General features: G+C 40.7%; 1 protein-coding gene across 5 annotated transcripts; it reads right to left on the bottom strand.

Annotated features, from left to right (window-relative positions):
* Window positions 1-1,792: 1,792 nt before the first annotated feature.
* Window positions 1,793-21,389, bottom strand: bin1a (bridging integrator 1a). 5 transcript variants are annotated; one of them, XM_058082579.2, is made up of 20 exons: window positions 21,046-21,389; window positions 20,448-20,528; window positions 20,325-20,379; window positions 19,574-19,668; window positions 17,484-17,579; window positions 17,291-17,401; window positions 17,118-17,210; window positions 16,967-17,052; window positions 15,817-15,892; window positions 13,249-13,304; window positions 12,905-12,949; window positions 11,081-11,150; window positions 10,860-10,982; window positions 10,637-10,720; window positions 8,624-8,644; window positions 6,423-6,794; window positions 5,995-6,069; window positions 4,317-4,403; window positions 4,138-4,239; window positions 1,793-4,066 (listed from the first exon to the last, which is right to left on the bottom strand). In XM_058082579.2, the coding sequence occupies exons 1-20, from the start codon at window positions 21,130-21,132 to the stop codon at window positions 3,965-3,967; spliced, it is 1,917 nt and encodes a 638-aa protein (XP_057938562.2). In that variant the 5' UTR covers window positions 21,133-21,389; the 3' UTR covers window positions 1,793-3,964. The 5 variants fall into 5 exon arrangements, with proteins under 5 accessions (XP_057938562.2, XP_078651210.1, XP_078651209.1 ...); XM_078795084.1 differs by lacking the exon at window positions 6,423-6,794; XM_078795083.1 differs by lacking the exon at window positions 12,905-12,949 and having other exon boundaries at window positions 21,046-21,385.
* Between the last annotated feature and the right edge of the window lie 589 nt (window positions 21,390-21,978).

Below are 21,978 nucleotides of genomic sequence, written 5' to 3'. Positions count from 1 at the left end.
CACAGCACACCCTGCTGGTTGCAGCGTTAATTGCAGCAAGAACATCTTAAGCATGAAAAGACTATCAATCCCAAGGGTGTCCAAACTTTTTCTCCATGGAGGGCCAAATAGTGATGAATGATGTCTGTCATGATTTTTTTTCATTCATATTTCAACGTTATGCTACTACAATGATGTAAACTACAAATAACTTTTAGATGCTAACTTTTTCTTATAATATTATGACTTTATTTTTGCTAAATTACTGATGATAGATTAGTATACAAAAAAAAACCAAAAAAAAACTGGGGCAGCACTTGCTCATATATGCTTGATCGAGCCAATTTCTGAAGCCACCAGCAGTGGGTACTGTGCACCAAGTTGTGATGTATGATACTACAGTATACTGTGTGTGGAATACAAGGCCTTGAGCAATCTTCCAAGCTGTGTCCAGTGAGTTCTGTGTTGCCAATTTGGTGACTTTATTTATAAATCTAGTGACATTCCAAACTCTTGGTGAGATATTTTCTCAAAAAAATGACTACCGACGAATCTAGAGAGTTTTCTGGTATTTGGGGACTTAACAGTGAAAGCACACATTGATCTGCAGTTTGTGTTCTGCTGAGAGGTCTGCCCTGCCCCAAAACAAGAATAAGCTATATGTGCACCATCAGCTTTCGCAGCACACTGAAGAGCATAGTGGAGGTCCAAGCATCCATGAATCATGCATGCATGCACAAGGTACGATGCCACCAGGGTGGATCTCACCCTGTTTTACAGAGTGGGATCTAAAACATAAATGTTTGTTAATCTTAATTTAATTACAACTGAACAATGTGTGATAAATTAAAGAAGTAGTTCTAAGTGCAGGAAAATATCTGGAGGCGAGTCTGGGTGTAATTATTATTATTATCTTTGAGAGGTATACTGGCCAAAAAAAAAAACATTTCAATTATTTTATGTGGATGAAGTGATGGCCAATTTTTTAAAAAACAACCTCAGAATCAAGTTTATTTGTAGTTGTAAATGTAATCCGGGTGTTTTTATCACTTTATCTTCTCTTCCAAGAGTCTAGGAATTTTTTCAACAGCACCTGGTACATTATATGCCAATAATATGCAAAATAGTTGATGACGTCATCTAGAAACCCTCTTGGGCAGCCATTAGCAACTTTTCTTACTAAGGAGGTGGTAACAGTCTTCTGTTGCAAAAAAAAACGAAGAAAGCAACATCTAACATCCAAGGTACTTTCTGCATAACACTACAAAAGCCTTGGCATGTCAGTATAGCGCCCCCGAGGGGACATGGAGGGTAAAAAATGATGGCTAAAAAAAAATAAACAATTTGCGAGCTACAGGACACACTTCCGGTTATAGCTTGCTGTAACTATAGGGACAAGCTTTCAATTTTTATGGAGCTCGTCATTTGAAAATAAATGCTAACATCCGGTCCGAGCTAGTGTGGCTGAGTACTGTTTGTAAACAGTCATATCAGAAAATTTACGAATGTGCTGCTCTTACTTTGAAGTTTTAACGCAAACATCCGCTCTGAACATGGAAGTAGGGAAGTACAATTAATGTATTGCCGTATCGTATCGTAAGTCTTTTTTAGTACACCTAATCTCAACCCCACAATTTAAGTTTACCTCAAATAGAAGACAAAGAAAGTCAAACAAACAAACAAAGAAGGTATATGTGGTGTAGCTGTTCGAGAATACTCGTGTCGACCAGCAATGACGTCATAGGAGGCGACGGCGCTGGCGGCAAAAATAACTTTTTGGTACATTGTAAATAAAGACACGTTACGAAGACAGTTGGACTCACGCATTATATTTAATAACGCAACAGTTTGGAGTCATTTTGAATATTGGTCAGGTAGGGACGGAAGATAACATTTTGTCTTACCCCAGGAGACTGATTTAAGACCAACATAGACCCATACTCGTGATGAAACACTTCAATTTAGAAATAAAACACATGTGCAGCTAAGTATTAAGCCGCACGTGCAAAAAGATACAAAACTGACATGGATTTTTAAAAAATGGGAGTCTGGTAGTTTGTCTCTATAGGTCTTATCTCCATATAATCACAATTTAATCTCTTTGGACCACATTACATTGGCAACGTTTTGAGGCAAAGTTGTTGGAAAAATGTGAGGGGCAGGGTTAGTGTGTAAATATCTTTTTATAAATCAGCTCGCTCGGCCCCTCATAAAGACCAAAAGAAACTAAAATTCCAGTATCATTGCCTTAAATGACTGGTATTCACACAACAAGACGTGGGGAGTCGGCATGCTCACATTAACTCACATACAGATATGAATGTCTTTATAGAATATGTCATCACTTGGCAAAATTACACTTATACACAACAAATGCACAATAACATCTGGAACCTGTAATACAGTACGTGTCAGAATATCTTCCCAATTGTCCGCTATGGATGAAGAATTTCTGTTGCCAAACGCACGCACACAATCGCACCATCACACACATAAACGCTCACTTTCATTTGAATACATGAACAATGTGATAAATCCTTTTTTGAGTTTGTGTATTCGGACCATGTCCAGAGCAGAGAACCTGACGTAAATACAAAATACTCAATTGCATCCTCAGTTGGCAAATATGTTGACCACGAGAGGCTATATGTTGTCATTGCTTGGCAGCATACAAAAATAAAACTAGTAGCTCTGGTGCATATTTGGAAACATTTGCCTTTTTCAGCAAAGTCATCTTGATGCAAAAGGGAGGAGTTTAATGTCAGCGCATCTTTTATAATGAATGAATCTGGCTCAGTTAGAATATGTTTGATTAGAGTGTAACTAGGTCTGCCTGACAATTTTAGTACCAGTAGCAGCTTCTCATTGGTGCAGATTGTGGCAAGCATATCTGATGAATGCATATTTCTGAGTAAATTGTTTCAATCTTCTATTTTGGCTTCTCTTAATGCCGCATTATGAGACTATTGTGTTGATAGTTTAATGCATTATAATCGACTTGATGCTAACAACACTGTTAAAGCATGGGAAACTAACGAATACAACATCCAGGGGCCTATGTTGAGTGGGAATTAAGAATCAATTCAACTGAATTCTGATCAGGTGATAACAAATAATGGAATCCGTGAGTGACGCTTTACCCTTCTTGAAAAACCTCTTCATGACATTTCAGTTTCACAACGCACTTGCTACATGTGTCAAAAACATACTAGAACAGAGATTAGGTTCATAAACGCGGTACTCTGTTATAGCGTTTATGTGTAAGAAGAGAGATGATTCATGTTGAAATGTCATGTCACTCCCGATCCGATCCTGTTACCTGAATTTGGATATCTGCCAATACGAAAGTTGCCAAAACAATAGCAGCAAATACAGCTGGAAGAAAATCACTAACTCTTTCCACACCCTGTACATACTGTACATTTACAGCTTCACAGACAGAAAACACACAACTCTTAACATTGCACATAACTTCCAGGTTGTCACTTTTGTTGTTGATTTCATAAGCGGCTATAATAAACTTTTCCCTATAGTTTGATATTGTAGCAACCGAGAGGTTTTATGTTATGTAGATTTCAGACTGTGTGGCCGCGTCAGACCTGATACTTTTTTTTTTTTTGAAGCACAGACATGGCTTATCTATCGTCAATTTCCGACACATGACTTGCGATCCCCGGAAACAGTCATTGCAGAGGAAGCCACAGCTGTATTTATCCTGCATGAGACCAGTCCCTCAACGAAAGCACAGTAAGATGCGGCTCCTTGATTAAAATGGCTGTCATTTCTATAACTTTTGTTGTTTTTTTTTTTTTTGCAGAAGTTCCGCCTGAGCAGCAGAAATCAGATAATGGGCAATTTCAGCAAGGGGTGTGACAGCTCTGCTTCTATGGGCAAAGTCCAGGTAATAAGACAGAGCAAGAATAGGACAGGAGGTGGGATGAGATAGGAAAAGTGATGAAGAAAACTGTTGCGTGATAAAGATCTTTCACAGCCTCTGGGTGAAGTTCTCAGGGAATACTCCTTTGGTGGCATTCTCCTTTTTCTGCATCCAATCTTCTTGTTTCATTCCCATCAACCAGCCGTCATCCTAAAGACGAGGACAAACACATCCAGTCATTATCGACTCTGCATGAAAAATCGAAAGTTGTGTGTGCGTACCTGTTCCTCTGGGTTGTCAAAGGGAATTACTAGCACCACATCTCCTGCCTTCATCTCAAGTTCGTCAGTGTCGTTGGCTGCATAGTCATGCATCACCTGGACCTATACCATACACACACAGACAACATCAGATATAAGATTGTTCTGCTTCAATTCTCCTATTCAGGATCAGGTCTTACCTTAAACAAAAATCCAGGGGGCATGCCTGGTGACTCCGCGTCTTCCTCTGCTGCTGTTGCTATTGGTTCTTCGTTTACCACAGGTGTCTGGACGAGAGAAGACCACATATTTTAGCGTTAAAAAGGATGAACAATCCAGAATTTTTGCGATAGTTTCACAATGAGATACAGGAATATCAACCAAAAATTTTTTTTTTCTTCCAAAAATTTTTGGAAGAAAACCATGGTAACTGTCTTGGTAGCCTTGATAGCTTCATGCAAGATCTCACTTTGTAAGGTAAGGGTGAGTCTGAGAAAGATTAAGCATCGGACCAGAATTACTCAGCAAGAGCTGGTTGTTGATGTCAAGGGAGTTGGGAGCACAGTTACTAAGAAACACATCAGTAACACCATCCATCCGTTTTCTATGCCACTTATCCTCACTGGAGCCTACCCCAGATGTCTTCGTGTGAGAGGGCGGGTACCACCCTGGACTGGTGGCCAGCCAATCACAGGGCACATATAGACAAACAACCATTCACACTCACATTCATACCTATGGACAATTTGGAGTCGGCAATTAACCTAGCATGTTTTTGGAATGTGGGAGGAAACCGGAGTACCTGAACAAAACCCAGACACGCACAGGGAGAACATGCAAACTCCACACAGATGCCAAACGGAGATTTGAACCCAGATATCCTGACTGTGGCCAACATGCTAACCACTTGTCCACGTTGCGGCCTACTTGTTAGCCTGTCTTAGGCTTAGGGAAGGTGTGTCCAAATGCAGCTATCCATTTTCAATTGGCTTCAATTGGTATCAAAGTCTAACTTTATAATGGAATATGGCCCACATATGACATTTACTTAACTTTGTGTACTTTGTACATTGAACACTAGGTGGCTGCCACTGTCTTCATAAAGAAAGTGATCACAGAATGTATGTAGTAAACAGAAATGGCAGAACCAAACAGATGCAAGATTGCAAGCAAGTGCAATGAAAAAGGCCGAATGATGAATCCTTGAATTGGTCAATAAAAACTGAATCTGAACACGGAATCGCACGGAAAATTACATCATATATAAATATCAAAGTGGCCCCAGCATCCTTTGAGTTTTCCGTGTGTGGCCCTCAGTGGAAAACGTTTGAATGCCCATGGTTTAGGGCGGACACATTTTGCTTTGGGACTAATTGATTTGTCTACTAAAGTACAGGAAGACTTTATCGCCGTGTGCCATGAGAATCTCATAAGGACCCTAAAAAAATGGATCAGGATAGGAGTAGCTCAGGAGATACTATGTCATAAATATTTTGTGGAGGCAGCTGAGACTTGGAATTCCTGACCAAAAGCCTTGAAACTGGAAAGTTTTGGAAATTTGGAAAGTATCCATAAAGAGGAGTGCAGCAAAATATCTCCTGACGTGTCTGCAACCCTGCATCAACTGCAACAAACATCTTGACTCAATCAAATCAAGTTTTATTAGAATATCCTTTACTGTTTATCCTGGATTTTTATAATCCGTCACCAACAAACCTTCCCATAAAATGATGCACTGTTCATGTCCTTTGAAAAGATTAGAAAACCTTGCCAAGCAAGCGTGCTAACCACATACTGTGCTGCCCCGTTTTTTAACCATTTTTGCAACAGATTCATTGTCATGCTGTTGTTGCAGATACTGATGATGTTTGTACTTACATTCACCTCCTCGGATACTGTTTCTTCTTCTGCTGCTGCTGCTTCTGCAGGCGCTTCTTCCTGAGCTTCCGCTCCCTGAGATCACAAATACGTTAGTTTAGAAAATGAGGCTGCTACATGATTTCGTACTAAAAATAATTGAGAGAGCATGAGAGTGACAAACGCACACAGCAAGACAGACAACAAGACAAGCAGAGCACCTGCCTACAGCAACTATGGACCAGGCATACTTGTGCTTAGCAGTGTTAATTATGTGCAGTGGAAAAATCTCTCATTAATTAATTAGCCCTCAGAGACATACTGTACGTATGCTGATGCATCCAGCTTGTTGGTCCAGTTGTATCACATCCATTTTTTTAACCAAGTTCAAACCTCCTCAAGAGCTGATGCATCTACCCTTTTTCATCCAGATGCATCTCCTTGGTTACCTGATCCTCTTCATTAGCTGCAGCAGGGGGAGCTTCCCCTTCGCAAACGTCAACTGGAGTCTCGACAGGACTTGTTGCATCCTCCGCAGTCGGCTCCTCTGTGACCGGCTGTCCCTCGTCCACGACAGCATTCTCCTGGGCTTCAGCCACAGGTTCGTCATAAGCCGGCTGGGCCGCATCATCGCCCCATTCCTCATTAGGATCGTAGTGAACTGGTTGGGTTCCGTCATCACCCCAGCCTTCTGTGGCCGCGGCTATTGGATCATAACGGACAGGCTGTGTACCGTCATCCCCCCAGGCCTCCGTAGCAGCTGCCACGGGGTCATAGTGCATGTGGGCGGACTCTTCTTCCTGGGCACTGCTGTCCTCAGGCTGAGGAGCAGGGGTCAGGTTTTAAGAAGTCAGAGGTCATAAGACATTTTCACCTCAAGACTGAGTTGGTAAATCATTGGGGGGAAATGTTCAAGGACAAAGCAAGGTACAAGGGATATTTAAAAAAAAAGATATGTAAATAGTATTTAGAATTAGGAATTTGGATTCATGCCATTCATTAGGAATTGGTGGATTAAATTGGTAGTTTAAAAATGGCATTTTAGATGATTATCACAATTGTAATTGAATTATTTATTCACCCACATTCTATTTCAACATCTTAGTGTTGTTTAACCTGCAGATTATTAATTTTTACGGGCCTGCAAAGCTACACGCACTAGCCCCATTCTATTATCCGTCAATATTATGGGCCTGCAAGCAAAGCCTGCCATTAACCCCAACGAGTGGTATATCACTGGATAGGTCTTGATGAGGGAAAGTGTGCTGTTTTTAGTGGCTGACATTTTGTGTCTTCTGTTTTAGGAACCCTGGCTTCAGCCCATACCGTGCGAAGAACCCCAATAGGAGCCCTATTTGTACCAGGTAGTAACATTTTGTGTAACTATGTTGATGTAATTGACAACCATACTTGAAAACAGCCACTTTATTAGGAAGCCAACCTGGCCAGAGGTAAGCAACAGGCAGGCCCATTCAAAATTTCCGTAGAAATTTTCTGAGCTAATTAATTTTATATTAATTAGCATATGATTTGATTTCAAGAAATATCCCTGGTAATGACAAAAATGCCCCAAAATGTGTTTAAATCATCTGTACAAATTCCTGTTCAACCAAAAGGTTGCAAAGTACCAAAAACTGAAGGGGTTTTGAAATAGAGGTGAAGGTGAAGGTTGGAGAAGTTAGCAAAAAGCTTTACTTTTATGCAACTTCATAGCCAAATCTGAAAGGCAACATACGAGCAGAAACAAAATCATGACAGTTACGATGGACAGACATGTTGGAGTCTCGCAACTCGGTTAAAATATTGCTCTAAAAATCATTCTGTGCCAGCTTGAAAAAAAAAAACAAAAAAACATGAAGTTAAAGAAGGATGACGGTAGACGGGAGAAAGGAAGCCTTTTCCATCAGAAGACCAATGCTAGTTCTTCTGTGTGCAGTCGGCTTGGCTTCTATTCACACAGCTATGGTCACATGGGGGGGGGTCAGGGTGAGTAGTTTGTAAGAGAGGAAGTGTCATTCCATTGTGAAATGCAGTATTGCTGTTTGCCTCACGCTTGTCTCGGAGACACATCTCTCTTACAGCGATGGACAAAAAGAGTTAGTTGATGGTCTGAATGCCGTATTACAAAGCAAGGCTTTGTGAAGTTGCCCACAAGCTTTTTTGTTATTTCCCCGCATAAGCCTTTGCTAAAAGGATGAGCAACTTCACTCAATTGCGACTGTTCCCTGTGTGTTACCTGGTATTTATGGGAACATGTTCCATGCAACATACAGGGATACACAGAACTAAAAAAAAAGTCAACTCAGTTCCAAATATTTACATGCAGGCATTTACAATTAACTTAACTGTGCAGAATATGAAGTGTAGCATACACATAATGATAAATTAAAATGTTTGAAACTGAATAGACTCCATCATATTCCCAAGTTCCATTTGTGCTGTGTTATGTTTTTAGTGCAAAGACATCAAACATCGCAAACACAAAGACAATGCACAAAGAGATTTGGGACATGGAAATGAAAAAGATATGTGCAGCCAGGAAGTCTCTCCAAACACATGTTGGGTATGTCTCATGATGAGAATAGTGCTTAAATGATGTTAATGACAATAATAATGGAAATGATGTACTTCTTGGGGTTGGTTTGCTTACCCAGGAGTCCCAGTTTGCTGGCTGTGGGGGCAAAGGAAGTAACAGCATGAGAAGAGATAATACTGTTTTTAGGCCCTATGTATTCCCTTATTATAGGCTCTACAGTGCAGAGTTAATTTGAGTGAAGCAATATGTGTTAGCGTTTGATAGCAATTTAATAACTCTTAAAAAACAATTTACCATTACCCATTTGGCATCAACATTGAAATATACTGAAATACGTGGATAGCAATAGGATTAATGTGTGACGGGCGTGGGTGCCGTCCACGCTTTTAAATGGAACACAGAATATTGAGCCAACATAACAACACTGCTGTTTTGGACTCTGGTTTCTTGGCTATCATTAATATGAGTATGATGCAGTGAGAGAGAAAAGATAAATTGTGCAAGATGCATGCCAGTCACTCAGCCATTTCAATTCTGCTCAGTAAAGAAAAAGCTAAATACAAGTGGTCCTTAAGTTACCAACTAGCGATGTGTCGACTGCAAACAAAACATCTTTTAGCCACACTTGATTGGTCAAAATGTGTTGCTACTTAAGAGGCACAGAGAGGGAGGGGTTGCAATCTTAGATCTTTCAATCTTACAAGCTGAACTTCCCATCAGTATTACCAACGTGCTCCCATAAATTAATTAAAAGCAACCAAATGGACTCCATTATGTCTTCCACATAAGGCAGGCTCCTTTGGTGGACATTCATTCTACTGCTTATCCTCATGAAGGTCACGGGGGTGCTGGAGCCTATCCCAGCTGTCTTGAAAAGGTTATTTCAGCCCAAGCACCCCTCATTGCAGTGGCATTAATGCTACTTAGTTTTGCAGTAGCATGCATTACAGCTTAACACAAGGGTGTCCAAAATGTGGCTTGGGGGCCATTTTGGCCCACCGCTTTTCATTTGAGCACAGCACATTCTAAAAATCTAATTTTACAAGAATAAAGTCAAAATAATAGGAAAAGTTGTAATCAGGAAAAAGTCATAATTACACAAGAATAATATTGTAATATTATGAGAAAAATAAATGTAGTAGCATTAATATTTTTGGATCATTCAATCATTTTCTACCACTTATCCTCGCGGGAGTGCTGGAGCCTATCCAAGCTGTCTTGGGGCGAGAGGCGGGGTACACCCTGGACTAGTGGCCAGCCTTTCACAGGGTACATATAGACAAACAACCATTCACACTCACATTCATACCTATGGACAATTTGGAGTCGCTAATTAACCTAGCATGTTTTTGGAATGTGGGAGGAAACCGGAGTACCCGGAGAAAACCCACGCATGCACTGGGAGAAGATGCAAACTCCACACAGAGATGGCCGAGGGTGGAATTGAACTCTGGTCTCCTAGCTGTGAGGCCTGCGTGCAGCCCCTTTGGTGGACAAGCGCCAGGAAAAAAAAGGCACCACCATGGAAGTGGTACATCATACAAAATATCCTTGAGCATGTTAAAGGATTGGCTCCTATGAAAGTCCCAGTAATAACTAAGCAGCACAGTGGTCTTATTTTTGGCAATATCCCAGTGAGCCTTGTATTGATTCAGGTGAAGACTAAAATATTGTTTTCTATGTTCTCCTGCCTCTTCTACTCCTTCTTCCCAATAAGCCACAGGGATAAAGGATAAGAATTTCAACACATCACAAGCTAGGAACTGAACTAGTTTAGAACCCAAGGACCACCTGTACGACGCAAATGTTAGTACATACGTAAGCAAAGGAAAGCGCATATCTTTATTATTCCACAATCTGTCTGCATGTGAGGGGAAATACTAGTTTTAGCTTGTAAACATGCTTCTGTCTTGTCATGATAAAGGGCATAGGTTCGATTCCCGGCCAAGTTTGTGTCAGGAAGGGCATCAGGTGTAAAAGCTTAGGCGAAACCATTCATGCAATTGACTTGCTGTGGTGACCGTGACAGGCAACCCTGAAATTAACTTTTCTCATTTCCAGGAACAGCCTCTTTTCTTGCAATCTGAAGTGAGTAAGAACTAGATATGCACGTCGTTCATCTTCCACCTGTATGATCACGGATGCTTTGGCTTCTCCATTGAATGTGTCCGGGGCCGTGTCCCAAAGGCTGATGGCTACAGAACTGTCAATCTGACGACAATAACAACACTTACTAGGCAAATTTGTACGGTTGAGGATGAGAACAGTAATGGAAGAAAATAGAAAATAAAGCAAAATGCCTGCAAAAAAAACATGAAGGTTAAATCTATTGTCATCTATACACACAAACCTCTGTCGGGGAGGTGACACTAATATCAGGAGTTTGTGCAGAATCAAACAAACTGACGATATTTTCTGCTTTCATCTCCTTGGAAGGGGTCACCTTGGGTGGAGGAGGCACTGCTGGCTTTAGCTACAAGCAACAAACAAGGAAAACAAATACGTTTTAAAGACATGGTACACTCTCAACTTTTGTAACTGAGTATTTGTTGACAAAATGTAAGAATTCACCTTGGATGGCGATTTTGGAATTGGGGGTGGTCCTCCTGGTTTAAGAGTGTGGTTGGAGTCATCAATGCCGCTGGTTCAGGAAGAGGAGAGTCCAGATTACATTAGTGTGGGCGTTTTGCACGGTTCGTAGTGTGAGATGTGAGTGAAGAAAAATACTACAAAGAAAACTGCAATGCATGCAGATATTGTCGCTGAAAGAGCTGTCATGCAAGAAAAGTGAGCCTCCATCCCTTCCTCCAACCTTTCAGTCCCATGCAAGCAGGCTTCATATGCCCCCTCTATTAATCCGCACTAGAGAGCAGGCCTCGTGGCATAATCCATCATAAAGAACACAGAAAGCTGACAGATGCCTCAGAGTCGCAAATATTGAACAAGATGGACATACTGTGTACACTCAGCATTGGCAACAGGAAAAATGGAATGAGATCCAAAATAAGAACAATATGAAAGATATTGAAGTGGCTTAAGAAAGAAATTATCCTTATTTATGGGTTCATTTGTGACAATAGATAAAATGTTGTGGTGCAGTGCACCTGTTTTTGAACACATGGGTGCTGAAGATGAAAGCTACCATTAATCAATATAATTAACGGTTCTGCATTCTGCAACTATTAACGCTGCACAAAACACATTCATTCATTTTCTACCGCTTTGTCCTTGCGGGGGGTGCTGTAGCCTATCCCAGCTGTCTTTGGGCGTGAGGACTGGTCGCCAGCCAATCACAGGGCACATATAGACAAACAACCATTCACACTCACATTCATACCTATGGACAATTTGGAGTCTGCAATTAACCGAGCATGTTTTTTTTTTAATGTGGGAGGAAACCGGAGTACCCGGAGAAAACCCACGCACGCACGGGGAGAACATGCAAACTCCACACAGAGATGGCCGAGGGTGGAATTGAACCCTGGTCTGCGCGCTAACCACTAGACCACCGTGCCGCCCCGGGTCAAGTCAAGTTAAGTTTATTTATATAGACAAAAGAAATCACAAAAAAGCCTCAAACGGTCTTTGTGGGTTACCTTTGTACCCATAAAGTTGTAGTATCAAATTTAAAGCATATATCGGTAAAGTAAAAATTGCGGTCTTGAATTAGATTGAATAATGGAAAAAAATGCCTTTTCACGGCAACAACAAAAATTTGTCCAAAAAAATCTGAATTTGTTTAGTTAATACTGAGTCAAAAATGTGGGGGAGGTCGAGAGAACAAGTAGACAAGGTCTGTTAGCAATTGAACAATATATTAATCATCATGGTTGTAGTTTGTAGACGTTAATGTAGTATACACTGAGCTATTTCTAATGTGAGAAAAAAAATGTGTGAAAGGGTTAATTAAACTGTAATACGAAAAGGTTCCACACATGGTAATAACTATTCACTAATTGTGCATTTATCCATTTGCAAAACATCAGCTCTTGTATTGGCTCTCATTAGACTGCTAATAAACGTTTCTGATGAGTGAGGACCCGCAACTTATTGCTGAACCAGGAAAATTTTGTTATAAAAAAACATATAATACTTGATAATAATATGGCGTTCCCTTGTCCTACAGCAAGTTACTGTTTGGAGGAGATACGCCATGGAAGATTATTGTTACATAACACGCCTGGTGCAGCACTAATGCATCAAAGGTTTGTCCAACTTGTTCATATCTGCAGCTCTGAGGGCACTATGCTCTTCCCAACAAGCGTGTCTGTGAACCCACTTGCACAACCAAGCACTTTATATTGTGTCAAACCTGCCAAATTGACTGACATACAGACATGTGGACAGACAGACAACAGTGGTGTCACCGTGGTTACCACGGTCCTGGCTGGTTACCTCCTATTTGCTCCTGACGATAAGGCGCTGCGGTTACCTGTCTTTCTGCAATGGAGGTTCAGGGGTGGCTTCAGATTAATGCATGTCATTTTGGTTTGCGTGTAAGTGTGAAATGTGGCGTTTTAAGCCACGGATCATAAGTGCGGAGGCAAACCTTCAACATGAGATAATTAATTGTATACAATAGAAAAACAAAATGATCTAATTACTCACTTGATTACACAATGCTTTATACACAATGTACTACTTTGTATAGCATCTGTGGTTGAATGAGACACTCAGAAGGAAAAAAAAAATGCCGGTACTGAAATGAGCAACAATCAAAACATGCTTTTCTCACTAACCTGCTTGTGTCTGTTTCTTCAAGTTTCTCCAAGACATCATATAAATCCTGATCCAACTGGCAGGAGTGGAAAAAGAAAAAAAAACAGGCATTAGATAGTACACTCCTGTTATTATGAAGGTTCATTTATGGACAGCACTTAGCTGAGACCCTAAAAGAGAGAACATTTTGGGGGGAAAATTATTGTAAAATCTGTCCTTTCCATACACAGAAATGTAGAAAATAATCTTTTGGCATAATTGGAAGAAGTGGCCATGCACACGAACAATGTAGCAGAGTCATACAATGACTATTACACAACCATTCCTTGCAGATTATTAGTGATAATCGATATATTTCATAATAGAAAGACTTAGTGTTTGGGTAGTTGAGATAATGATGACTTGTCATGGTGTCACGGTTCATTGTACATTGTACAAATACACATTGCGCATTACTCAGTGGGTGTCTGCATAATTTGAGGATTGGTTTGGGAGGCCTATACAGTGAAGAAAATAAGTATTTGAACACCCTGCTATTTTGCTATTTCTCCCACTTAGAAATCATGGAGGGGTCTGAAATTTTCATCGTAGGTGCATGTCCACTGTGAGAGAGATAAACTAAAAAGAAAAATCCAGAAATCACAATGCATGATTTTTTAACAATTTATTTGTGTGATACAGCTGCTAATAAGTATTTGAACACCTGAGAAAATGAATGTTAATATTTGGTACAGTAGCCTTTGTTTGCTATTACAGAGGTCAAACGTTTCCTGTAGTTTTTCACCAGGTTTGCACACACTGCAGGAGGGATCTTGGCCCACTCCTCCACACAGATCTTCTCTAGATCAGTCAGGTTTCTGGGCTGTCGCTGAGAAACACGGAGTTTGAGCTCCCTCCAAAGATTTTCGATTGGGTTCAGGTCTGGAGACTGGCTGGGCCATGCTAGAACCTTGATATGCTTCTTACGGAGCCACTCCTTGGTTTTCCTGGCTGTGTGCTTCGGGTCGTTGTCGTGTTGGAAGACCCAGCCACGACCCATCTTCAATGCTCTGACAGAGGGAAGGAGGTTGTTCCCCAAAATCTCACAATACACGGCCCCAGTCATCCTCTCTTTAATGCAGTGCACTCGTCCTGTCCCATGTGCAGAAAAACACCCCCAAAGCATGATGCTACCACCCCCATGCTTCACAGTAGGGATGGTGTTCTTCGGATTGTACTCTTCATTCTTCTTCCTCCAAACACGCTTATTGGAATTATGACCAAAAAGTTCTATTTTGGTCTCATCTGACCATAAAACTTTCTCCCATGACTCCTCTGTATCATCCAAATGGTCATATGCAAACTTAAGACGGGCCTTGACATGTGCTGGTTTAAGCAGGGGAACCTTTCGTGCCATGCATGATTTCACATCATGACGTCTTAGTGTATTACCTACAGTAACCTTGGAAACGGTGGTCCCAGCTCTTTTCAGGTCATTGACCAAGTCCTGTCGTGTAGTTCTGGGCTGATTCCTCACCTTTCTTAGAATCATTGAGACCCCACGAGGTGATATCTTGCATGGGGCTCCACTCCGATTGAGATTGACCGTCATGTTTAGCTTCTTCCATTTTCTAATGATAGCTCCAACAGTGGACCTTTTTTCACCAAGCTGCTTGGTAATTGCTCCGTAGCCCTTTCCAGCCTTGTGGAGGTGTACAATTTTGTCTCTGGTGTCTTTGGACAGCTCTTTGGTCTTCGCCATGTTACAAGTTAAAGTCTTACTGATTGTATGGGGTGGACAGGTGTCTTTATGCAGCTAACGACCTCAAACAGGTGCATCTGATTCAGGATGATACATGGAGTGCAGGTGGACTTCTAATGGGCAGACTAACAGGTCTTTCAGGGTCAGAATTCTAGATGATACACAGGTGTTCAAATACTTATTTGCAGCTGTATCACACAAATAAATTGTTAAAAAATCATGCATTGTGATTTCTGGATTTTTCTTTTTAGTTTATCTCTCTCACAGTGGACATGCACCTACGATGAAAATTTCAGACCCCTCCATGATTTCTAAGTGGGAGAAATAGCAAAATAGCAGGGTGTTCAAATACTTATTTTCTTCACTGTATATGCCCAAAAAAAGGCCAGCATTGATAGTCCAATGAACGGCATCATGCCACGTCTACATGAACAACATCTCCGGGCACTGGGTATGGTGGAGGTGATATGGCCAGACTTATGGGCTGTTCCCAACACATAATCAGTAACCTGCATGAATGCCACAACACAATAGACTCTGTTGACAATAAACTGCGTCCAGGGAAAGAGAGAGTGACAACTCCCGACCAGGAATCGCTACACCGGTCGAAAAATTATATTGACTGTCAGCATTAATGGCCCCGTAAATGTGCGGGATCAAGATTTTTTTCATTGCAACGCTCTTTTAATAGCATGATCTTCTCCTGTACATATCAAGTGACTAGCATTCAAGATGCTTTCATGAATATTGACATGTTGTTTTTATTTTTTGCACAGGCAAAACGACTGAAAACGACTCCACGACCAAGACTTACCATTTGAGAAAAACGGTTCTAAGAGATACTTACTCGGCTCATTTCCTTGTGAAACTTCTCCTCAAAACCTGCCAAACTCTGGAATGTGCTGACGTAAAACCCAACACGACTAGAAAAGGGAGACAAAGAGGTAAGATTGATTTTGGTCAGTTTCAAGAATAGATGAGATGAGAATGAACCCTTTTCCCATTTTGAATCCTATTTTCATTTAGTTTTGTTTTCTAATCCTCGACTACAAAAGCACACCTATTCAATGGAATGCCGACTCAGATGAGAACAATCAACTATGAATATTCATTCATTCATTCATTCATTCATTCATTCATTCATTCATTCATGGAGCCTATCCCAGCTGTCTTCGGGCAAGAGGCGGGGTACACCCTGGACTGGTCGCCAGCCAATCACAGGGCACATATAGACAAACAACCATTCACACTCACATTCATACCTATGGACAATTTGGAGTCGCCAATTAACCTAGCATGTTTTTGGAATGTGGGAGGAACTCGGGTCTCCTAGCTGTGGGAGGAAACCGGAGTACCCGGAGAAAACCCACGCATGCACAGGGAGAACATGCAAACTCCACACAGAGAATTGAACTTGAGGGTGGAATTGAACCATGGTCTCCTAGCTGTGAGGTCTGCGCTCTAACCACTCAACCGCCGTGCCGCACAGCTATGAATATACTTTGGATTTTTTTTTCATGGATAATGGAACCCCAATTTTCGTACGCCCTGGTATGTTTGTTGTTTTGGGACCCGGCCCTTTTACAGGACAAAGGTCCCCCCAGATTATTTTATTCTAACAGCTGCCAAAAATATGTCTAGGTTTTCGTACACTTTAGCAACTCAGCCTATGTGACGGATTGTGGTTGTTTTAGAGTTGGGACTCTATAGACAGATTCCATCCAGGAAATCAGCTTTATTATGTGTTGTGTGTGTGGTTTATTTGTTCATTGAACATAGTTCATGGTGAGGCATTCGCTATCAAATCTATTTTCTATTAAGATTTTTGTGCAGCTGGAATGGATTCATTGGATTATTTCCTATGAAAAAAAAAAAGACATTTGGAATGATTAATGATAAAAAGCGAGGTTTATAAACATTCTGTAGGTGGGACAATTCTGCAATTTAAGAACTCTTCATGACATAATGTTGGATGAGGCCCATTATAGTCTACACACCTGTTCCAGAGTGACGGCAATTCTTCCTGTAAGTCGATATTAATCTCCTCAAACACCTTCTGAGCTCTCTCCAACTCCTCTTCAGCCTGAAAATATGTGCACAATTTCCAATGAATTCATTTTGCATTTGCATTTTAACAGTGTAGCATACCTGGCTCCTGGACAAGCTGCTCTGGGCAACATTGTGCGCAGACAGGATGCCTTGAGCCCAGCCAGGGGTCGCCCTCTCCAACAAAGAGGAGGGCTAGAATGAAGAGACACTAATTAAATCATGCTCTTGTACGGATTCTACTGTATAAACGGATTCTACTGTATTCTGATTACCTTAGTGATTTTAATACCTCCGTCCTTTTTCTTAGACTTATGCGTGGTGGCATAGTTGTGTCTAGCGCTGTCGAAATCTACCAACTTTCTATCCCTCTTGGCAATACGAGCCTAATCAACACAGTAAACAAAGTGGTTGGATAATCATTTGCGTCGTTTTATTCAATGCTACAATACAGAGAAGGTCGATTACCTTGATGTCAGGAAACTGTCCCAAGTAGGTATCCATGGAGATGAGGGCATGGTCGACCAACTTCTGGTGGTAGTCAGTCCAAAGCACATCACAGTCCTGCAACAGAAAGCAAATACATCACCGCACTTGTAACCAAAGACATTGCAGTTGGTTGTGTTACTGTTACTTAATTTGTTATCCATTTGCAAAGCAAAGATCTTTCTCTTTGTGGTGTTTTCTTCGCAGCAGCTTCGTTTAATACAGGGGTCTCAAACACGCGGCCCGCAGGCCAAATGTGGCCCGCAGGACACTAGTTTGAGGCCCCCGCCTTGATTTGAAAGTTTAATGTTAGTGCGGCCCGCGCAAGTTTGATATGGATGCTGTATGGTATCATGTACCCAGAAAAAATTATTATGTTTGATTAATGTTCATGTTAAAGGTTAAGTAACTGTTAATAGTTATCCTCCCTATCCGTGTGGAAGTGGTAAGTTTTTGGCTATTTAAGTTTAAAGGAAATAACTTGAAGGCTACCGTTTAGGTCGCTAGCTCTCTAGTTTGCGAGTTAGCATGTGTCTCAAGACCCTGCAGTTGCGCAATATGTTGTAAATAAAAAGAGTATAAATGTGACTATAGTCGTGTTTTGTCATGTCTACAGGGCTCTAATAATGCTTTGTTAATTTTAATCTGAAAAAAATAAGTTGTCTACCCACCAACTATATGTGGTTTCTTAAGTTTTTATTATTTGCCGTTTTATTGTTATTATTACATTTATTTATTTATTATTGATTGATTGATTTTCTTTATTCTTGATTTGTTTATTTATTTTTCATCTTATTTTGTGTAGAAAAATAAAAATCAAGATATTTGAGAACAGTGGAATGTTTTATCAGAGCTTTTCTTGGAGAAAATTGGAACCAAATCGAAGATTTTTACATTTTTTTGTTTTTAATAAATGCGTTTTTTTTGGGGGGGGGGGACCTGATGCGGCCCAGTCTCACCCAGACCTGAGTTTGAGACCCCTGGTTTAATATGAAAAATTTGGGTAGAAATTCATGGAAATTGGGTTCTAATATGTCAAAGTCAAGAGTTCAGATGCAAACAAATGAATAATGTGCTAGCTCTATGGTAATTTCCATTGGAAATACCATGTACACGCTAGTGATTAGCATTAGAAATGGTCCTTATGTCCCAGAGGGGGCCCGTGACGGAAAACAATTAAGAACCACTGAGCTCATGTAAGCGCACTGATCCGTGCCCAAACAAAGTGCACTTAACCAAATCATAGAATGACTGTAATGCGATTTCTCCTCGCTAGTTCATAATGGGCTAGTTTGTTTTGTAATAAAAGTAAAATACTAAAACTAGAAATATTTCAAAAGTCAAACTCACAGCATGATTGCTCAGACATCAGGTCGTCATCGGGTTACAAACAAACTCCGTTCCTACGTAAGCGAGATTTTAGTGTAAGTCGGAACGCATAGCAGAACTGTATATAAAATATGTATTTATATTAGTGGCTCAACAAGACACAAAATTAACGATTCGGTTCGATACTTTTGTGTTACCGTTTCATCATTTTTACATACAAATAAATAAATAAATACATTACCTTGCCTTTTTAAAATTTAAATTTTATTGAAATTGACAAAAAAAAATTCCTCATCTTAAAAGTACAATTCTGCTGCAAACACTTGGCACCATAAAAGACCCCAAATAGCAGCATATAATAATAAAAATATATAAAAATAAATGTATGAATGGAGATTCTTAGCAGCTGAGTAAATATTACAAATAAATAACTGCATATTGAATTTTGTGAGTGATTCATTTTGGACATTTTGAAACAGTAATAGTTATGACTGTTGCTTTCATAGAACAGATCCTTTAACATGCTCAAGGATATAGTAGAAACTGGGTTGTTATGTGTTGTGTTCGAGAGCTATGCCGGCAGTCTGTGAATTGTGACATTAGTTCTGACCTTGGGTGCACCACACAAAATAAGACAGAGATTCTGGAAATCAGAAATTTGAAAATAATCTTTGACTGGTCATCCAATGTTGTGGAGATTAAGTGCGCTTTTAGTGTAACACTACTGAAAAAATGTGTCTGACCTCCACGATGGAATCGACTTCGTTCTTCCCATACCACTCGTGCTCGTACATGTCAGCCAGACATGATTGCAAGTTCTTTGAGGATTCGTGCATGGCTGAGGACAAAACACACATATTAGCTTGGAAAAAAGCTGGAAGCAGTTGTCTTTGGTAATGGTAATGGTTTTATTTCATTTGAACATGCATCAGATTACAATTGAATGCATCACATAATCAGTTCACAGTTCCACATGTCCAAAAGGAGTAGGAAGAAACAAAGCTTATTAAATCCTACCCCTCCATCTGGTACTTTTACAATCAGTAACTGTTACATTTGTTCACTTCCTGCTTTCCATAATACAGTTTAAGGTTTTTTTTTAATATTGTACCTTGTACCGAAGTACGAGGTGATATGACCATCCAATGACATAATGGGTACCATAGTAAGTGTCAATATAGTGATATATATAGCACATCATGACTGGTTCAAGACTCTTCATCCTTGTATTTAGCAAACATCAACTGCTTGTATTGTTTCTTGAATTGGCTCATCGTTGCATTGTTTGATTTCCTTACTCAATCCATTCCATAGTTTGATTCCACATACTGAAATGCTATGGCTTTTTAACATAGTCCTAGCATAGAAGTGTTTCAAATGTAGTTCTTCCCTGAGATCATATTTCTCCTCTCTTGTAGAGAAGTATTGGATGACATTTTTAGGAAATTGGTAAGTATTTATGATTTTAAAAATAAGGAGTTAGTATGTTCTCACCTTTCACGGCCTCCAGGTATGCCCTGAGGTCCCGTTGGAGTTTGCTACCTTCAGCCTGAAAAATATGCACACACACGTTGAATTACAAAATAAACAAATGATCATCAATCAATGGAATCTCACATATTGCTTGTTGAAGTTTATCACTCCCTCCTCGAAAGCAACGTCTTTGGTCTCGTCTGCTTTGCCAAGCTTCTGTAGAACCTGTCATTAACACACACACACACAAAAGGCAATAATAAGTATTATAATTATGAATAGTGGTATTCCTTATTGGTTTTTGCATCTACTGCAATGAAAAAAACATGACTTATATTTCATGACATTAGATGTTGCAAGTGAGTGTACTGTATGTGGCACCATGGGGGATCACCCTGTGATGCATACTGTATTCGTTTAACTACTAGCGCCCCCCTCTGCTATCCTTTACTCAGACATGAGAAGGGGCCTCTATCCCGCATACACATTGCATGAGGATGCGTAGATACTTTGCACCGTTATTATTGTTATTATATTATGCCTAAAATGCGGGGATACCCAGAGGTGCATCACTCCATCATTGTCAAATGCCCCATCCGAGCTGCCAGCTGCGAGGAGGTCGTGATGCGACATTGCGCCTCGGTGGTGGTGGTGGTGGTGGGAGGGGGGGGGGGATGCGCCACTTTGCAGGCCTCTCAATCTCACTTCCTACATTTAAACACGTTCAGTCAGCAGCTATTACCTTCTCTTGTGCTCTGGTGAGCTTCTTCTGAACGTTGCTGGCCACTTTCCCCGCAGTCAGCCCCTTCCCCAAATTGAGCTCGGCCATCTTACAAGCGTGGACAAACCTCAGGATGCGCGCAGGAGGGGAATGAGAATCCAAGAAAAACGGTCACCGGCTCGGGAAATGCATCAATGTCCCTTTGAGAAATGAGAACTTAAGCTGTATTATTGTTGTATCGTGCGATGCTGATGAGTTATCAGTGATTTTGACGCGAAGCCAGGCGCTGGATGTATTCTCAAATAGTGAGCTGGTAAATGCGCGTTCACGACAGAGGAGGAGGATGCTGACCGAGATGCTCTTAAAGGCGCAGAACCTGCTGCGCGTCCTCGTGTACAAATACACCAACTAGTGAAAGTTGTATGTTTTGAGTTGGCATTTTTTTTGTCATATGTGAATCACAAGAAATGAACACATCCAGATCAGAGCATCATAAACATGCTCCATGTGTGAATATGCTGGCGTGTTTTTAGCTTCCATAAATTGGGGCCATGCATTGTTATGCTGCAACATAATATAGTTATGTATTACATAGTATATTATATATTGTACATTATAGTTGTGGCTGAATGGCACAACAATTGGCCATTCCAGTGATGGGTTCTGTCAGTTTGTATAGCCATTATTTGGTTACAGCAATTTTGAACGTGGGGCGGCACGGCGATCCAGTGGTTTGCGCGCAGGAGCTAGGAGACCAGGGTTCAATTCCACCCTCGGCCATCTCTGTGTGGAGTTTGCATGTTCTCCCCGTGCATGCGTGGGTTTTCTCCGGGTACTCCGGTTTCCTCCTACATTCCAAAAACATGCTAGGTTAATTGGTGACTCCAAATTGTCCATAGGTATGAATGTGAGTGTGAATGGTTGTTTGTCTATATGCGCCCTGTGATTGGCTGG

This window comes from Doryrhamphus excisus, linkage group LG12 (assembly GCF_037039965.1).
Source record: "Doryrhamphus excisus strain RoL-2023G ecotype Guam linkage group LG12, RoL_Dexc_Guam_v1.1, whole genome shotgun sequence".
Classification (NCBI taxonomy): domain Eukaryota; kingdom Metazoa; phylum Chordata; class Actinopteri; order Syngnathiformes; family Syngnathidae; genus Doryrhamphus; species Doryrhamphus excisus.
The sequence above is the reverse complement of the archived record's forward strand: the minus strand, read 5'-3'. Positions and strand labels throughout refer to the sequence as shown.